The 12,304-nt window shown below is 37.2% G+C and overlaps 1 protein-coding gene across 3 annotated transcripts in view; it reads left to right on the forward strand.

Moving 5' to 3' along the window:
* Positions 1-12,304, forward strand: part of ADAM23 (ADAM metallopeptidase domain 23) — a 205,499-nt gene that overhangs the window by 129,118 nt on the left and 64,077 nt on the right. For all 3 annotated transcript variants that reach the window (XM_055120304.1, XM_055120305.1, XM_004601306.3), the window contains exons 7-9: positions 2,917-2,989; positions 4,005-4,081; positions 6,091-6,156. In XM_055120304.1, coding sequence (XP_054976279.1) covers positions 2,917-2,989; positions 4,005-4,081; positions 6,091-6,156 — 216 coding nt within the window. The remainder of the gene's footprint in view (positions 1-2,916; positions 2,990-4,004; positions 4,082-6,090; positions 6,157-12,304) is intronic.

The following is a 12,304-nucleotide window of genomic DNA, read 5'->3' on the forward strand; positions in this document are numbered from 1 at the left end:
TGAAATTGCTGGGTCATATGAAAGCAAGCTCTATTCTTAACCTTTTGATGAATCTCTATAATGCACTTCATAAGCTGAACTGAACAACATTCCCAGCCATGAATGAGAGTTCTCTTTTGTTTTTACTACATCCCCACCAACACTGGTGCCTTCTATTGTTTTTAATAATACCATTATCACTAGCGTTACATGATACCCATTGCCATTTTTTATATGGATGGCTCTGATAACAAGTGACATTAAACACTTTTTATGAGATAACAACGTCCACTAGTATGTCCTCTTCTAGGAAGTGTCTCTTCATCACTTCTCATTGCTATAGTGTTATGAGGTTAGTGTTTCTATAGTGTTAATTGGTTTCGTTGCTGTTGAGCTCAGTGAGAGCTTACTGTATTCTGGAGGTTAGTTTTTATCTGATATATTGTGTGCAAGGGCTGGATCGATAGCACAGCAGGTAGGGCATTTGCCTTGCATGCGGCCAACACAGGTTCGATTCCTCCGCCCCTCTCGGAGAGCCCGGCAAGCTACAGAGAGTATCTCACCCGAACAGGGGAGCCTGCTAAGCTACCCATGGCGTATTCGGTATGTCAAAAACAGTAACAATAAGTCTCACAGTGGAGATGTTACTGGTGCCTGCTTGAGCAAATCAATGAACAACGGGAGGACAGTGATACAGTGATACAGTGATTGTGTGCAAATATCTTTTCCCATTCAGTGGGGTGTTCTATAAATTTTAGCTTGCGTTTCTTTTGTCATAAAATATCTTTTTAATTTAATGTAGTCCTATTTGTTTATTTTTGTTTCTGTTGTCCTTGCCAGTGGAATCATAGCACTGAAAGCACTTTGAGGGTTGGATACTGGAGCATTTTTCATACATTTTCTTCAATGCATTTTATAGATTCTGGTCTAATGTCAAGTTCTTTGATCCACTTTGGATTAACTTTTGTGTACAGTATGAGATAAGAATCTAGATTTTTAAAAATAGTCTCTTTCAAAAGCAATTTTTTCTAATTTTTAAAATTTAAACACTGATTTACAAAATCATTCATAGTAGAGTTTTAAAATATGCAACGTACCTTCTCAGTGGAGCCCTACAAAAATGGGGCAACTTTAAAAATTTGAGAGTGACTTCATGGCTATTAGATTATATTTAATAAACTGTTGAATATATATTTCTGTATATAACTTATCCCAAGGTTTAAAGCTTTGGCTTTGGATTGTTGCACCAATAATCATATTCTTCACCTTTTTCTCTTTACCATCCTTTTTTACAATCCTTGTTCATCATGAGTAGAGAGAACAAACCTTAAAACTTTAGTCAAGTTTTAAAAATTGTGTAGCAGTCTAATTATGAACTTTCATATCCTGTATATCATTCCATCTGTTTCCAGTACTGGAAATAAGAGTAATTGAATTTAGTTTTTTTCAGTAATTGAATTTAGTTTTTTGATATTTAAGTTGCCATTTTTTGGTGGGGGAAGGGTTTTGGACAGCTCTGTGCTCTGTATTTGTTCCTGTGGTGCTCAGGGACCATGTGGTACCACAGACCAAATCTAGAGCTCCTGCATGCAAAACGTTGAGTGATCTCTTTGGCCCCTGATTAACTATTATTTTTCCTTTCAGTGTATGCCTTATAGTAAGTCAAGTAGTATAGATAGTGGATTTCTAATTAATATTCTTCAAATTAATAAACAAATAAAACTCATTGATTTTTAAGTCATTTATGTAATCTATTAAGACAGCTCTGTTTCATAACTGTTTTTCTGATTACAAAAGAAAAACACTGGAAAATTTAGGAAAGCAAAATAAGCAAGTATGCAACAAATGTGTAATTATTCATCATCCTGCTCCCAGAGGTAACTTCTTTCCCTACACATTCTTACAGAGTCTAAGTGTTATATCTCCCTATGTTCTTTAAATAAACTGGATTATAGCACTGTAATATAATTTTAACACAGTACCATGTCTCTCAGCATCTTTACCAACAGGAATAAAATACATACTACATAGGCTTTAAGTGATTAAATTGTGTGATATGTATATTAAAAGTGCTTGTATGTCTGTGTACTCAGAAATGTAAACTAATAGTAATAAAATTAATAAGGACAAAATATTTCTAAAAAAATTTCTAAGGCAAAATATATGAATTTGTTAATATTGTTGATAATTTGCTATTTTTTCACTAAACTATGACACCAATCTATCACTACTAGTAGTTATATGAGATTGTTTTTTGCTTTGCAACCATAATTAACCATAAGTAATTTTGATAGGATAATTTTGAGATATTTAATGACTTGATGGCCAAGATTTGTACTTGTTTTTCTTTTAATTTGCATTTATAAAGATTGTTAAAATGCTGGTCATTTTCATGTGTTTACTGACCAACTGTGTTTCTTATACATTTTATGTCACTGAAGAGAAGTAATGTTTATGATAGCACTGTAGCACTGTTTTCTCATTGATCATCGATTTGCTATAGTGGGCACCAGTAATGTCTCCATTGTGAGACTCGTTGTTACTGTTTTTGGCATATAGAATACGTCATGGGTAACTTGCCAGGCTCTGCCGTGTGGGTGGGATACTCTTCGTAGCTTCCTGGGCTCTCCGAGAGGGATGGAGGAATTGAACACGAGTCAGTCTCATGCAAGGCAAACACCCTACCTACAGTGCTATCATTCCAGTCCATGTTTCTGAGTAGCAAATAAAATTGCTTCTATCTAAACTCAAGCAATTGGATGATGTCAATTTACTTAAAATTAAAATTGCAGCAAGACATATTTTTCATTTTTATGTTGCCAAAATATTTGTACGTACATGTTCCCATTTTTGGATGGACATTAAAGGAAGTCGTAGTACTTTTCTCTTGAGGCTTGATTACATTTTGAGTTCTAATTACCATTATTTTTGTTTCAGAAAAGTACAGGTCGACCACATATAATTCAGAAAATGTTGGCAGGACAATACTCTAAGCAGATGAAAAATCTCAGTAAGTTTTCTTATGCTTATCCTGCTTTATGTTGTAGGAGTGGCTTGGTAGAACTTGATAATCATGCAGGTTCATGTTCAGGTTCAGGTTCATGTTTGCTGGGCTTGGAGTTGGTGTATACTGTGGGTGGGATAATAGAATGAGCGGAGGCTTTCATTTAATAGAATGACATTCATTTAATAGGAGTTCATTTCCAATGGAAAAACTGAAATCTGAAGCCCAGGAGAGTAAGTGTGACTGAATATAACAGATGGATTTACAGAAAAGTTTAGCCTTTGAATTTCTCTTGGCAGTTCACTATTGTTTTTGTTTGTTTGTTTGTTTGTTTGATTTTGTTTATCTTCCTTTTGGATCACACTCGGCGATGCTCAGGGGTTAACTCCTGGCTCTATACTCAGGAATCTCTCCTGGCAGTGCTCAGAAGACCATATGGGATTGGGGGAATTGAACCCGGGTCAGTCACATACAAGGCAAATGCTCTACCTGCTATACTATCACTCTGGCCCCAGTTCACTGTTTTTTTTTTTTAATTGAGTATTGTCTCTCTCTCTCAAGCTCTAGTTCTCAGGCATCCTAAGCCTGCTCATGTTGACTTCTGAAGCATGTCATACTGCTTTAGTATATTTATGCCAAATTTATAATAATTTATGTAAAAGCCTATGCGGTGTTTTTCTAAATTCTAAGATAAATTCTAAGCTAAACCACGGAATACTCTGAAATTTTGGGGTTCCAATGATTTTCAGTCAAGTGCATGTCTTTGCATATCTTAAGTAACTCATTTTGTTTTAATATCACTTGGAAGAAAGTTTGAGTTGCATTTGTGACCATCAGAATATAAAATGATTAGTTGACTTTGGTTTTCACCTGATATTATTTTGATTTTGAGATGATCTGTATTCTCCGTGCCACCATTCCTTCACCTAACATTTTAAAAGTTTTAAACATTTTAAACATTTCTATATTCCAACAGAAATGCAGCCAATGATCAATTTTGCTATTCTTCTTTTTAATACAGGCATGGAAAACAGTGACCAATGGCCCTTTCTGTCTGAGTTACAGTGGTTGAAAAGGAGGAAGAAGAGAGCAGTGAATGTGAGTGTGGCATTGAGCCACAGGTGGGGCCATCTCATTCAGATAAACCATGTGTCCATCACAGCACCGTATCTAGGTCCATCCTAGACAACTTAGTTTCGGGTGTCTCTATCTGCAAACAAAACACCAAATAAGAAAGCCCAATAGCTGATTGTCTTTTATTAATTGCATATTAGTGATATAAATGCATCACTGTGTACTGCAAACACTTGAGTTCAAAGAAGAAATATATTGGGTTTTTTTTGTTTTGTTTTGTATTGTATTTAAATAAACATTGCAATACTTTTTTTTTGTCTACTCAAAGTACAGCAGACTTTTCCCAATTTCTCAATGGCTTATGTAAGATATAGACCGTTTCTGCAATGAAAAACTAGGGGGAGGAGTCAGGTATTTCAGTTTTGGCTTATCACACTTATTTGTATTTCTTTCAGAGTCTGAATTCTATTCTAATAGACTTTACAATAATGTGTTTTCTAAACAGAATGAATCCATTTGACCATTGATGTCATAACAATTACTAAATAAGAATCATGTGATCATATAATTAACCACTGTCCTATAGTTTCCATGTATTGATGAATGTATAGGTCTTTGAGACTGAAATTATATTCCTCGTCTGTTTTATAATAGATTAGAAAGCTTTAATGATGGGAACTGTTTAGTAATTACATGGTGAATGCTATGTAACTGAGAATTAATTCCACAGCATATAGATTAACATGGTAATTTACTAGATAACTTAATGGGTAATTATACTGGAAATTGCACATTTTAGATGTTTTGCTAAATGTATTTTTGTGTGCAAGAAAGAATTAGACTACAGACACCAAAATCTTAGTTACGTGTTAAATTATCCTCTTTCATGAATCTGGCTTTGTATTATTACAGTGATTATAGATACTCTCTGTGTGTCTGTGTGTGTGTGTGTGTTAATTAGAGGCTTCATTTTTCTTTCTCTTGAAGATGTGGCTGATAGTAATAATTTTTTGTTTTTTGTAATAATTTTTGTATAAGTTATGACATTTCACTTTACTATATCTCTAGAAAATATAAACTGATAACTGATTGATGATTGCATAAATATAGAAAAAATATCTATTTCTAAAAAGAAATAGAAGTCCAAATGATTACTAAAATTCATAGTCCTTCCTCTCAAATATTATCAGTAATAATCAAAACTTAGACTGTAGTAATTGTCAATTGTCAGTGTTTGTTTCTCCAAGAATTTGTATAACTAGGAGTTTGTATCTCTTTGTCAGAATTTTACTCCATTGAGCTAACATTTCTATTTGACTAGACAGATCTCCTGTGTTATTCTTTTTTTTTCCACTTTTTGGGTCACACCCGGTGATGCACAGGGGTTACTCCTGTCTCATGCACTCAGGAATTACTCCTGGCGATGCTCGGGAGACCATATGAGATGCTGGAAATCGAACCCAAATCGGCCGCATGCAAGGCAAACGCCCTACCCACTGTGCTATCACTCTAGCCCTCCTGTGTTATTCTAATTAACTATTTTAGTGAGGGTTTTTTTTTGTAGTAAAGTTTTAAGTAAACTGCAATGCTTTTTAAAAATTACATCTTAGTGCCAAAGAGATTTTGAAGATTTGTTTATCTTAGTAGAATTATGCCATATAGTTTTCTTTAGAACATTTTAAAATCAGCATGGGCTATTCTCTATTTTTTAATTTTAATTTTTCATTGACTAATCATTTATTTACTGTAGTATGGGGTTTGGAGGTGTTGCTTCATATTTAAACATGAGTTGTCCTTTATCAAATATGTATTTTAATGATAATAAAATACAATGCTTTTCCAAGCATTTTAATGTTTACCCACATTTTATTGTAAATTTTTTTCTACCTCACTCACCAAATTTCTTCCAGAATATTTGTTAAATGTCAATAAAGAATATCCTGAAATTCAAAATCTGTCCACATTGTCACTGTCAACATTGAAGATAATGTCAATAAACCACCATTATGACCATATATTTTTATTTTCCATAGCCATCTCGTGGTGTATTTGAAGAAATGAAATATCTGGAACTTATGATTGTAAATGATCACAAAATGGTAAGAAATGGATTTTAGGCATAACTGCTTAGTTAAGAATATTTCACTTTTTGTTTAATTATTATTTGTTCTTATTATTTAGATGATTAATTGGGGAAGTATTAAATAACTTGATTTATTTAATAGTGCTTGGAAACACTGTGCTTTGCATAATTTTCACAACTATTAATTTTCTTCTAATGCTAATTGTAATGAATGCATTTAACTCTTTGTTTGGTATCTTTTTCTGGTCTTCACTTGAAACTGTCATTCTCTCAGCTTTTCTTCCTGTATATATCTGGTCACTACCTTATAGGTTTAATCCATGTCAAAAACAATGAACATGTTTATTGTTAATTTATTCTACTAATTATAATTTGTGGTAGATTTAACTATAGAAGATTACCAAATATAAGTAAAGGAAATCCCCAAAAATTATATTAACAGATGATTTCTCATTCTTAAATATTGAAAAAATAATCTCTGAAAAAGCATTAAAAAATGTCCAGCTACTTCTGTCAGAATAAAATTGGTTCAATGTGTCCTTTCAATGAAAGATATATGAAAAACAATTATTATCTTCCCCTGACTCTCATTAAAAGTGGAAACATTTAAAAGTATACTGTTTTCTCATAAATATCTTGGCTGAATCTGAGCATGTAAAGAGTTTTGGCTAGCCAGCTGTTTGCTAGGAAACCCAATACTTGTGTGCTAGCGAATGTGTACTAGCCAGTTCTCTGAAAAGAAGTCTTGGTTTATGATATTTGCTAACATGTGGTGTGAATCCTCAACCTATCAAAGTTAGGTCGCTCAGTAAGGAGCTGGAAAAAGGCATCCAGTTTTATCTCAAGGCTAGTAGGAACTATGTTTCTCAAACTGTTTTTGGCTGCTTATAATTATACAATGCAATTCCTATAGTTGCATTAATTAAAACTCATAGTAATTGCTTTTATGAAAACAGTGCTATATCTTTGGAAAGATTTATAAAGATAAGTTTTTAAGATGGACCAGAGCTATAGTGCAGCATGTAGGGCACAGGCCTTGCACTGGGCTGACCCAGGTTCAATCTCAGGCACCCCAGATGGTCCCCCAAGCCTGCCAGGAGTGATCTCTGAGCACACAGCCAGGAGTAAGCCTAGAGCCCCACTGGGTATGACTCAAAAACCAAGAAAAGAAAAAGAATCTTTGAAGAAGTGCTCAATAGGTATGAGTAAAATACTTGTTAAAGATTGCAACAAAAATTCATGAAATTTTGAAAATTTTAAGTTCTAGTTTTAAACAAGATATCATGTAGATTCATAGATGACAAGATAAATTTGTATTTCACAGAAAAATGATAACGTGGCATTCTAATCCACAACTCTACTCAGAAAAGCCTCGGTACCATGTGGTTTTTATTTATTTTTATTTTTTTAGTTGTTTGCTTTTTGGGTCACACCCGGCGATGCACAGGGGTCACTCCTGGCTCATGCACTCAGGAATCACCCCTGGCGGTGCTCAGGGGACCACATGGGATGCTGGGACTCGAACCCGGGTCGGCCGCGTGCAAGGCAAACGCCCTACCCACTGTGCTATCACTCCAGCCCCCCATGTGGTTTTTTAAAAAGTGACTTAATTTATATTTAAATTTTTACTTGTATGTCTACTTTTACAAATGTTTTCTATTACCAAGCACCAGTTCAGTCATGTTGAATATTATTTAATAGAATATTCAGTGTTCTTTTCCTTCTAGATTTTTTTCTTGAGCCAGTAATTTTTTTTTAATTTATTTATTTTTAATTAGAGAATCACCGTGAGGGTACAGTTACAGATTTATACACTTTTGTGCTTATACTTCCCTCATACAAAGTTTGGGAACCCATCCCTTCACCAGTGCCCATTCTCCACCACCCGTAAACCCAGTGTCCCTCCCACCCTCCCCAATCCCATCTCCCCCCCACCCCACCCTGCCACTGTGGCAAGGCATTCCCTTCTGTTTTCTCTCTCTAATTAGCTGTTGTGGTTTGCAATAAAGGTGTTGAGTGGCCGCTGTGCTCAGTCTCTAGTCCTCATTCAGCCCGCAACTCCCTTCCCCCACATGGCCTTCGACTACAATGTAGTTGGTGATCGCTTCTCTGAGTTGACCTTTCCCCGGAACGTGAGGCCAGCCTCGAAGCCATGGAGTCAACCTCCTGCTACTTATTTCTACAGTTCTTGGGTGTTAGTCTCCCACTCTGTTATTCTATATACCATAGATGAGTGCAATCTTTCTATGTCTGTCTCTCTCTTTCTGACTCATTTCACTCAGCATGAAACTTTTCATGCCCATCCATTTAACTACAAAATTCTTGACCTCCTTTTTTCTAACAGCTGCATAGAATTCCATTGTATAGATGTACCAAAGTTTCCTCAACCAGTCATCCGTTCTGGGGCATTCGGGTTTTTTCCAGATTCTGGCTATTGTAAACAGTGCTGCGATGAACATACATGTGCAGATGTTGTTTCGATTGTACTTTTTTGCCTCTCTGGGATATATTCCCAGCAGTGGTATTGCTGGGTCAAATGGGAATTCAATATCTAATTTTTTGAGAGTCGTCCAAATTGTTTTCCAGAAGGGCTGAACCAGTCGGCATTCCCACCAGCAGTGAAGAAGGGTCCCTTTCTCCCCACATCCTCTCCAACAGCGGTTGCTTTTGTTCTTTTGGATGTGTGCTAGTTTGAGCCAGTAATTTTTAAATGTATTCCCTGAGATATTTGGGTAGAAGCAGAATTTATAAAGACTGCATTCAGTTTAAAGTGCCCCTCCCTAGTGGAAGGAAATCCAAATGATGTCGGTGGGCCGCACAGGATGGAGAAAGATCATCACTTTCCCCATATTGGCCTCTGCCATACTGGACTCAGGGTTGCTGGGTTCTTGTCTCACCTCACAGAAAGAAATTTCAGGAGTAGATGGGCAATGAAGTTGAAGTTTTTATTTGGAGGTTTTGAAGGGAAGGAGGGAGAAAGCAGGAGAGAGTGGAGAGTGTGCTCGAGAGAAAACCCCCATACACATCCCAGCATTAGACATGAACTCATGAGACTCCACATCTCAAGAGCGGAGATGCGGGCGACACATGTGCTCAGGTATCACATGTCCTCGGCCACATGGGCGCAAGCAGCATATGCGTGCCCTTCCTTTGTTTCAGGTGGCTTTTATAGGGTTTCTCCAACCTACCTCCCACCCTGGGGCTTCTACCTAGGTCAAGGTCCTTTGCTAAGGAGGTTGTCAAAGGGCTAGAGTGGGGAGTGGTGATGGTTTTCTTTGAAGTTCCTTTCCTGGCCTTTCCTTTCCTGCTAGAATTTGTGTTGGGGGGCGGGGAGGGTCCAGCCTTCTTAGCGTCTGTTATGGCACTGGCCACTGGTGCATTTCTCTGTGAGGTCAGGGCTATTACTTCCCAGGAAATTTACTGCCATTGCCTTGGAAGGGGGCCTTCCCTGTCTGCCCGCCTACATCACAAATATATAGGCAACAAATGTAGATAATTAAGAGTAAAATAATATTCCTCAGATTTCTGAAGAATATTAAGTTACTTGGGCTGGAGAGATAGCACAGCGGTAGGGCGTTTGCCTTGCACTTGGCCGACCGACACGGGTTTGATTCTTACACCCCTCTCAGAGAGCCCGGCAAACTACCGAGAGTATTCTGCCCGCATGGCAGAGCCTGGCAAGCTACCCATGGCGTATTCGATATGCCAAAACAGTAGCAACAAGTCTCAAGATGGAGACGTTTCTGGTGCCCGCTCGAGCAAATCGATGAGCAATGGAATGACAGTGACAGTGATTAAGTTACTTGAAACCTCAAGCTAATTCTTTTTTTTTGGGGGGGGGTCACACCTGGCGATGCACAGGGGTTACTCCTGGCTCATGGACTCAGGAATCACTCCTGGCGGTGCTCAGGGGACCATATGGGATGCTGGGATTTGAACCCGGGTCAGCCACATGCAAGGCAAACGCACTACCCGCTGTGCTATCACTCCAGCCCCTCAAGCTAATTCTTTTATCCAAATTATTTGGTTGATTGGCATACTGAAATTTTCCCTCAGTTACTTTCTAACCCTTAGTATTGTCGTGTGTTGTGAAATTATGGCATTAGGAACCTAAAGTTCCTTCAACATTCATTTTGCAAGTACTTTTAAAGAAGTGGAAATAAGAAATGTATGAGCATGCCTTTCATTTCACAAGTGGCACCCATATATAGCTGGTCATTGATAGAATTAGTTCTCAAACCCATGACTTGTGAATCCGAATGTTGGAAGGTACATGAAACAGCAGATCTAGAGTGACTATCCCAAAAAAGGAAACTTGATATGTTTTAAAACATTATATCATTTTAATTTAAAGTTTATTTTTCAGTCTTTTAAATAGGAAGAGTTTATGTTTTTGCCTTATGAATAATAAAAAAGCACTTTAAGATGCTATTTTTGATATGAAAATTAGACCGCATAGTCTGTGCCGTTAAACTTATCAAGGCTACGGAATCTTCTACGGGCAAAATTTGGTAATTCCTATTATTATTATTATTATTATTATTATTAAAATGAGTGAGAGCTGAGCATATATTTATATCCATTTATCTTTGAAGTTAGGGGGAAAAAGTATTCTAATTGCACAAATGAAGTTGGAATGAATGCACATTAAAAATGAAAAAGAAAAAGGAACGATTTGGGGCTGGGGATGTAGCTCAGTAGTATGAGACCCTGGGTTTTATTCCCCAACTCGGAAAAACAACCAAACCAATAGCTTTTAAACTTGAATAATAATAAAACTTAACTTACAAAAACAAACAATTGCCAGTGAAGATTTTTCACTGTTTCCTAAAGTGTACCATCTGGTCTCATAAACTCCGTGCGTATTTTAACTTTAAGACAGTATTACAGAGCCTGTCGTATGGTGGATAAGGTGAGGCCTTGCGTGAGACCCAGGTCAATCCCCAGCACCACTTACATTGTCCTGAGCACAGGTAGGAGTGAACCCTGAGCACAGAGCAGGCAGTAGCCCCCGGGTGTTGCTGGGGTTGGCCCTAACCTCTGCCCCAAAACACACACACACATACACACACACACACTCACATACACACACACATAACCCACACCAGTATAATGTAAGAGTTCCAAGTAAGTGTGTCATTTTGATAAGAATAGTTTGCCTTACCAACTCAAATTCCAATTCCCATGAGTACATGTGGTCCCCCAAGCACTGCCACAACCAGGAGTGACTTCTGAGCTCAAGGCCAGGATTAGCCCTTAAGTCCTGGGTGTTTGTCATTTCTCCCCCATCTCCCAGAAATAAAAGCACAGAACTAATCATAGCCAACATTGTGAGCATAATCTTAGAGACATTATTATTATTATTTTGTTTTTATTAGTAGTATTATTAGTATTAGTAGTTGTAGTAGTAATAGTGTGGGCTGGATCGATAGCACAGTGGGTAGGGCATTTGACTTGCACTCAGCCAACCGGGGTTTGATTCCTCCGTCCCTCTTGGGGAGCCTGGCAAGCTACTGAGAGTATCCCGCCCACAGAGCAGAAATTGGCAAGCTACCTGTGGCATATTTGATATGACAAAAACAGGAACTAGTCTCACAATGGAGATGTTATTGATGCCTGCTTGAGTAAGTTGATGAACAACGGAACGACAGTGCGACAGTGCAGTGCAGTCAGTAGCAGTATTAGTATTAGTAGTAGTGTGGTACTTTTTTCCTTCAGTTTTTTCTCTTTCTTTTCTTTCTAGATAACTTGCACTTTCTTGATCTCTTTTGTATCAAAGAATAAATATTTGGTGATCTAAAAAAAAAAAAAGAATAGTTTGCCTTATATTCCATGAGATTCCTTTGCTTTTCCTTTTAGAGGAGTTCTCTTTAAAGTTGTGCTTTTTATGTTGCCATAGAGAAGCCATAGACTGGATTATGCATCAGAGTACTGACATTTACAGGTTAAAAGTAAAACTCTACTAGAGTAATCAACATCTGTTGTTTTGAATCTGGGGATTGGATGCGAGGTTGTAGCATGATCATTCTACCAAGTACTCCTCTTCTCCTTTCTGTGCTAGATACACAGGTCTTTCAACCCTTGGTTGAAAGTCAAGTTCTAATTTATCTGGTTCAAAACACAAATTACTTAAAGACTGTATATGTTGAGGAAGGAAGAGCAAG

The sequence above is a fragment of the Sorex araneus genome, chromosome X, assembly GCF_027595985.1.
Source record: "Sorex araneus isolate mSorAra2 chromosome X, mSorAra2.pri, whole genome shotgun sequence".
NCBI classification, from domain to species: domain Eukaryota; kingdom Metazoa; phylum Chordata; class Mammalia; order Eulipotyphla; family Soricidae; genus Sorex; species Sorex araneus.